The sequence below is a fragment of the Oncorhynchus keta genome, chromosome 21 (genome assembly GCF_023373465.1).
Source record: "Oncorhynchus keta strain PuntledgeMale-10-30-2019 chromosome 21, Oket_V2, whole genome shotgun sequence".
Lineage (NCBI taxonomy): Eukaryota > Metazoa > Chordata > Actinopteri > Salmoniformes > Salmonidae > Oncorhynchus > Oncorhynchus keta.
The window spans coordinates 13054902-13062500 of NC_068441.1; the positions used below are offsets into that span (position 1 = coordinate 13054902).

Here is a 7599-nt window from a genome sequence, read left to right on the forward strand (position 1 = left end):
ATGAGGTCCACACAGTACTTAGGAAAAGCTTGAGGAACCCATGAGGTCCACACAGTACTTAGGAAAAGCTTGAGGAACCCAAGAGGTCCACACAGTACTTAGGAAAAGCTTGAGGAACCCAAGAGGTCCACACAGTACTTAGGAAAAGCTTGAGGAACCCAAGAGGTCCACACAGTACTTAGGAAAAGCTTGAGGAACCCATGAGGTCCACACAGTACTTAGGAAAAGCTTGAGGAACCCAAGAGGTCCACACAGTACTTAGGAAAAGCTTGAGGAACCCAAGAGGTCCACACAGTACTTAGGAAAAGCTTGAGGAACCCAAGAGGTCCACACAGTACTTAGGAAAAGCTTGAGGAACCCAAGAGGTCCACACAGTACTTAGGAAAAGCTTGAGGAACCCATGAGGTCCACACAGTACTTAGGAAAAGCTTGAGGAACCCAAGAGGTCCATACAGTACTTAGGAAAAGCTTGAGGAACCCAAGAGGTCCACACAGTACTTAGGAAAAGCTTGAGGAACCCAAGAGGTCCACACAGTACTTAGGAAAAGCTTGAGGAACCCATGAGGTCCACACAGTACTTAGGAAAAGCTTGAGGAACCCATGAGGTCCACACAGTACTTAGGAAAAGCTTGAGGAACCCATGAGGTCCACACAGTACTTAGGAAAAGCTTGAGGAACCCATGAGGTCCACACAGTACTTAGGAAAAGCTTGAGGAACCCAAGAGGTCCATACAGTACTTAGGAAAAGCTTGAGGAACCCATGAGGTCCACACAGTACTTAGGAAAAGCTTGAGGAACCCAAGAGGTCCATACAGTACTTAGGAAAAGCTTGAGGAACCCAAGAGGTCCACACAGTACTTAGGAAAAGCTTGAGGAACCCAAGAGGTCCATACAGTACTTAGGAAAAGCTTGAGGAACCCATGAGGTCCACACAGTACATTCTCCAGCTTGAGTAACGTTTGATGTCAATTCAATTGACAACCTTTCTCCCATACAGCATCTTGTCTCAATTAAAGTCTTGTAAAACACACTTTTAAGATGAGGAAGCTTACACTTGTTTTCATATTTTAGAAGTTTAGGTACAGTAGTGTATTAGGATAATCCTCTAAATACAGGATAGTTTGGTCAGAAAGAGCCAATAAAGCCCCAATGTATGTGACATAAATGGGAAGTCCATGGAAGAAAAGAGCCAATTGTCTGTGGAGCCCCAAGTGAGCAATGTTTGCAAATATCTGGAAAGAGGGATGGAAAATGGATGTCATGGAAAAAACAAAGCTGCACATAATGTATGTACAGACTGTAACAGTAAACCAGACAGTCAGTATGCTAATCATTGTTGTTTATATGAGATAAATATATTTTAATGAAAGCCCTTCACATCCGTTCTACAGTAATATTTTGATGTGTGGAAGTTATTTGCAGGACCAACTGATGGACGGGGGTGTGGGTGTGTATTGTGGGATGGTGCAGTTGCGGTTTACTCACAGGTGAAATATAAAAAGAAAAACAGTTGTGAGGAGCACACAGGCACTGTAAGAGTAATTACTCAGAGAGACGGAATAACAGCAGAACATCTGTCACATTCATTAGAAAGCATTATGGTTAGGGGATCCATGGAGGCTTTCAATTTAAGTCCTAATTATATTGGTGAGGGGGATATACGGAAGGATGAATGGCCGCTAAGAGACTGCCGTTAGAATGAATAACCCTGGGTCTCTGAACAACTGAAAGACTGATATGTGAAGTCATCACCATCCTCTATCGCTTTTTCTCTCCCTCTTTGACTGTCTAGCTAATCAGCTGTTGAGGGAGGGTGAGGGAGCGAGGGGGAACCGTGCCTCATCAACGGACATGAATTCTGCATTTGCTCAGTGTGGAACAGGAGCACAGCTATTAGGAGACGTGGTGGCAGATGTCTCAGGAGATTGCTGCAACGAAACCGACTCCACGGCAACTGTTCCTTCCAGCGACTCGTTCCCTCTCCCCATCTCCCTCTATCTGTGACCTTCTTTCTGTCCCTCTCTATCTATCTCCGTGTTCGATGTGAATGTGTCACGCAAACTCTCTTTCTTTCTTTCTTTTGTCTGTCTGTCTGTCTGTCTCTCACTCCCACGTTGCAGGGGTGTAGATGCCTGATGGCCCTGTAGAATGAAGGTTATCACTAACACAGTGGAAAAACACAGGTTCATAGACGTCTGTTCCCTCTACCATCATTGGAAGGGGGCGTCGGGAGGTTTTATTTCGTAGATGTGCACGCTGTGTCATTTGCTAAGTCCCTCAAAGATAATTGTATGTTTCTGTGTCACTGGTTCAACTCGCTGATCTTCTGTTCTTTGCTTTCTCTTTCGTAGGTCACACGATAGCAAGAGAATCACTGAGCAGCGAACATCAAAAAGTCTCTCTACCGTTAACTCCATATGTAAAGAAAGGACGGCACTCATATCTGACACTTAGACTGCCGACTGACGGAAGACTGTAAGTCATCTCATAATACCAAGCTGTGACAAAGACTACAGAACATATAAAAAAAAAACACTCTCTGATGGACCGAGACACCGAGATACAGTGTCAAATGTAATGCCGAAAACTGCTATGGACTATAGACTTCATAGAAACAAAGGGTGTATACTTTTATGGACGATAAAGACTCCGTCTGAATACTTTTGAGGAGCATCTGAAGACTGTTCGCCTGTTAATAAACAAATGGGGAGATCCAAAGATGTGGTTTTGACCAGTAGCTGAGGAGGAAGTTTAATCGATGGCTGTTTTGACGAAGCATTTGTGGATGTGTTGGCACCAGAGCCGCAGACAGTGTGCCAGTGTGTGTTTCTATGGCTCTTGGACTGGATCCTGAACTACTCTGATTATAGAATGGAGTGTCACTGCTCTATCAGGAGGACTTTCTATTCCTGAGGGGAGGAATACATCACTCGTGAATTGCAAATTATTGTCAAATTACTCGTGGGTCAACTCATTACCATGGAGATATTTCGATTCATTTAACAGTTCTAATTAGGGTTGCTAAGAAGGATCATAACAACATATAAAACATTTAATGTAAGATCTTTGCACTAGTAGAAGACCGTTTTAGGAATGTTTTGTTTTTCTAGTTATTTCTCGTCTTTTGCTGGTGATGTCACATTAAATGAAAGAGAGGAAGATATTTTTGGAGAGTTTTGCCTCTGATGCTGTAGAGATGACTCAGCCCTTCTCTCTGGTATAGTTGCAGGTTATTACAAGTTATTCCATGGCTCAGACTAAAGGTATAGTTCCCTGTGAACATATTTAACTATATACTCCGATTCATTGATAACAAGCAAGTAATCTGGACATCATTTGGTCGGTCACTGACTCTCTAGATCTACAGGTTACTTTCTAGTTTCCCATAAAAGGTAAATGTGTCATTTGTGGGAACTAATCCTTTCAAGAGTATTAAATACTGCTTGTCACTAACTGTGGACTGTCTAGAAAGCTGAAAGTCGATACCTGTGTGACATCTCTTCTGTACACTGTAAAATAGAGCGCCCATAAACAATTAAAACATGGTTCTGCTTGTGTCGTGTTTCAGTTTGACAAGAGGAAATAACATGCTTTTACTCTCTAACTAATCCTTCTCTCCATCCATGTAAACAATATTTTTGGCTCTATTTTTACAGGCTGCTGTTCGCTTGCATTTTCATCTAAAATGTTTTCCCTCTCCATTGATCTTCTCATACCCCCCCCCCATCTCTCTCTCTGCATCTCTCCCTCTCTCTCTTTTTGGTCAGACATGGGGCCAGGCCTGTGATGGCTGCCCTTCTCAGAGTGAGTGGAGAGGCCCTTCAGACTGGCTGCTTTGAGAGCTATGATAAATCTATTTGAGCTGTTGCGTTTCCAGTGCTGAGCCATGGGCCAGAGGGAGCTGGGGACAGCAGGGCTAGTGGCAGCTCCACTCTCTCATTACCCAGGCCTGGATCGCACTAGCCCTCTCCCGGGACCACTGACTTGTATTTTTAGGTTCTACTGTATAAGGGGCCTTATTGTACAGTGTCCTTCTGTAGCTCAGTTGGTAGAGCATGGTGCTTGTAACGCCAGGGTAGTGGGTTCGATTCCTGGGACCACCCATATGTAGAATGTATGCACACATGACTGTAAGTCGCTTTGGATAAAAGCGTCTGCTAAATGGCATATATTATTATTATATATTATTGTCACAATGCCACACTCCGTCCCCCCTCTCTCAAGTCCAATGGTACATTTAAATTCCACACGTGTGCCTGCAGACACACACACACACACACACACACACACACAGAAAAACATATTGTATAGTAATATATAGTACTAAAACACAATTTTGAAGAGAGTGTAGATTGTTTGTACTCTTAATGTCTTGTGTTTGCTGTGCAAAATTAAGCCAGAGAATGCCTCTCTTTCTCTCCCTCCTCCCCCTCATTCTCTCTCTCTTCCTTTCCTCATCTTCATGCTCTCTGGAGGGATGTTTACTGGGCTGTGGGCTGTAGAAGAGCCAGGTGTCTGGATCCGTCCTACACGGCTCTCTGCAGCAAAATCAATATTTGAGGACAATTTGCGCACCGCTGCTACCTGGTGGCTGGGGCCTGACACTGCAGCTCCAGTCAGACTTGGAGAAGGAGGGATGAGACCTGTCTGACGACTGTCATAGGCAACCCATCTCAGGTCACTATTATTTCACTGGGAAACTGCACAGCGCACCATATATACAATTACCACTGCTGTGGAGCAGAGACATGTCTGCAGTAAATAGAGGAACTGCTTTAGGCAATAGCCAACAGCTGAACACAACCCTGTGCAGGATGCATTGGCCCCATTCAATAACCAGGTGGGTTATTGAGAGTCACCTCTCTTTTACTGAATGATTTTAATACAGTGAGAAACCATGATAAGACATTAAATAGTAGAAAGAAAGAGTGTCTCTCCGTGAGCAGGTGTCTGAACTGAATGTCTGATTGCAGGATAAATGATTGTGATAAGTGATTGGTCCCTTTAATCTCTGCGGGTAGCCTATGAGGCAGGTGACCATGAGGACGGGACTCACAGTAGCAAACACAACATGAATGAGTTCAACTAGCTACAGATCAACATGCTAATGAGAGAATCAGTGAGAGAGAGAGAGAAAGAGACAGACAGGAGAATTAGGACGGAGTGATGGAGGGAGAGTGTGGTAGAGATATTGAAGTTAGTGAGAGGGACCGGAGGAGAATCATGAAGTGGGTGAGAAAGAGAGCAAGACTGTGAAGCGTATTTTAAGAATGCTGTTGTTTATGTTCCATGCTCAGTAGATCCCATGAGGCCACTTGCATTGGCAAACCGTGCACCTCCACTGGTCCATCATCACGCTCCACGGCAATCACAACCTGAGGGGGGAAATCAACCCAGGAAGCACAGCTACTTTGGCTTTTCATTCATCTATTGTCAAGTCCAGTTTGTATTAGCTACTCTCCTGCCAAATTCTGGAAATGTGGGGCTTTTTCTGTTCAGTGAGAATGGTAATCTTCTGATGAGCAAGTGATTCTGTCATAAGCACTGAAATGTATGTGACTATTCAGCTCTGCTCTCTGTTATTGGAATATCATGGATGGAAACCGCTTGATATCTTTGAAACTACAAACCTCTCGCATTTTACATGGTATAATGTAGGCCCCAGTATCACAAGGAACTTAACAGTGAGCATGATTACATTCATTGTATGGACAAACGGACTTTGCAGAGTGATGTCCATTTTATTTACACCCACATTCCCAGTACATTCTTCATCGAGAAGAATGAAGAATTCACGTCATGTAATTACATTTCCTTGAGGGATATATGATAGTAGGACATGATCCTATTGGCTAACCACCCGGTTAGCCTTCAGGTGATGCTATGATCATTAATTGCAAGTCACGCTCTCTTAACCACCACAGAATATATGACAGAAGCACAACAACACAGGCTATTTAAATTCAATCAAACGTTGCAAAATGCCAAACAATCAGGAGGTTTTATGATGAATTTGCATGGCGGTGGTGGCCGGCGAGGGAATGCTATTAACGCTGGAGTGACTGAGGATTCATTAAGTTCATCTCCCCTCACTGTCTGCTCCCAGAACCTCTCGCTGCTGCGTCATCAAACTCTGTTATCTCTCCAAACCAAAGCAATTAGCGACTGGAGGCTCCATTGACCTGGGCCATTGTTGGAGCAGGCAGCTACATTAGCATGGCCAGAGCCCGGGAGCCTTGGCGCTGCCAAAAGAGGTGCCAATGTGACCAGCACCGATAAAGCAGAGCCCTGCAGTGGGCGTGTGTGCAGGAGCTATATGAATATTAACTGGGTACTGCCAGCGTGTCCAATAGGATTTAAGCAGTCAGAGAGGAATTTGTTGTTACAGTGTTGTTTGTGTGTGCCAGGGAGGGATACAGAGAATAAAACTCATTTGTAATTCAGATGGGGTATGATCAGGGTGTGTGAAGTGTGCATGGTGTGTGTGTGCGTGTGTTTGCATATGTGTCTGCATTCGTGTTCCAGTGTTGCATGTGTACGCTTATGATAGTGACTGTGAAAATGGTACATCTGTAAAATCACATCAATCACAGCACAACCGAGGTCACCACTATTTTCACTCACGACTCTTTCAGGTCCGTGACAAGCGCAGCATGCTGAGTTTTACCAGAGTGACAGCTTCAGAACATCGTAATGAAAACAGACAATGCCTCTTCAAGCCGTAGCAGTATGGGTTATGACAGACACGGTGAATTTAGATTCAAAGATTATGATAAGATCATTCTGCAAAATATTACGTAAAGTATTACGTTCATTTAAATGAGCTGCAAAGCACAGATCTACGCCACACGATAATGAACACAACTTATGTTTGCGTGCCAGTATGTCTGTTTCCACTGTGTATCGTCAGGGAATACAAATGTACTGTACATGACTTGCAGTTCACCACCTGTGAATCTAGCAGGCCTCTAATTTGTGGAAAGAGGATTTCCTGTCATGCTACATCATAGTCAAACAGTGTGTCACATGACCTGAGAAAACACAAAAACAGGACAACCCAGGGCAATAATACAGATAAATAGCAAAAGAAACAGGCAGGAAAATGACTGCAGTTTATGCAAAATAGAGGTTTGCAAAGCAAGCGTTTTGTTTTTACCGGTGACAACAACGCACAAGTAGCATGCATTATTCATAATTAATACCCAGTATGGCTGATTCCTCTTCCTTACTTACCAAATTAATGATTTTTTTTGGCAACGTCTCCACTCTATTGCATGGGGTGCAGAAAAGGCTTGTATATTCAGGCAGTAGGTGAAATAGGCAGAGTGACTAGGTACATTAGGTAATGTACCAGAGTCAAAAACATTATTTGTTATTTCTTGGGAAACTGTTGGAACATTTCTAGTCAGCAAAACTACAGTACGCATGGCTCATTCTGAGAGCATATTACTATTGTAGAATGTAGTGAAGACACATTATTGTAACCCCTGTTGTCTTCTATTCTAATGTAATATAGTGTGGATTGGTATTCTGGTCAGTGTCAGTCACTTTAAACAAATCAAATTATATTTGTCACATGCTTCGTAAACAACGGGTGTA

At 43.4% G+C, this 7599-nt stretch overlaps 1 protein-coding gene and 1 long non-coding RNA gene across 2 annotated transcripts in view; both read left to right on the forward strand.

Moving 5' to 3' along the window:
* The window catches only part of LOC127910290 (uncharacterized), an 821-nt gene extending 345 nt beyond the window's left edge, over positions 1 to 476 (forward strand). The window contains exons 2-3 of the long non-coding RNA XR_008074132.1: positions 46 to 165; positions 206 to 476. This is a non-coding gene — a long non-coding RNA (uncharacterized LOC127910290). The remainder of the gene's footprint in view (positions 1 to 45; positions 166 to 205) is intronic.
* Positions 1 to 3521, forward strand: part of LOC118399751 (chemokine-like protein TAFA-4) — a 51344-nt gene extending 47823 nt beyond the window's left edge. Inside the window, exon 6 of the mRNA XM_035796002.1 lies at positions 2352 to 3521. Coding sequence (XP_035651895.1) covers positions 2352 to 2363 — 12 coding nt within the window. The 3' untranslated portion in view covers positions 2364 to 3521. The remainder of the gene's footprint in view (positions 1 to 2351) is intronic.
* Positions 3522 to 7599: the final 4078 nt, after the last annotated feature.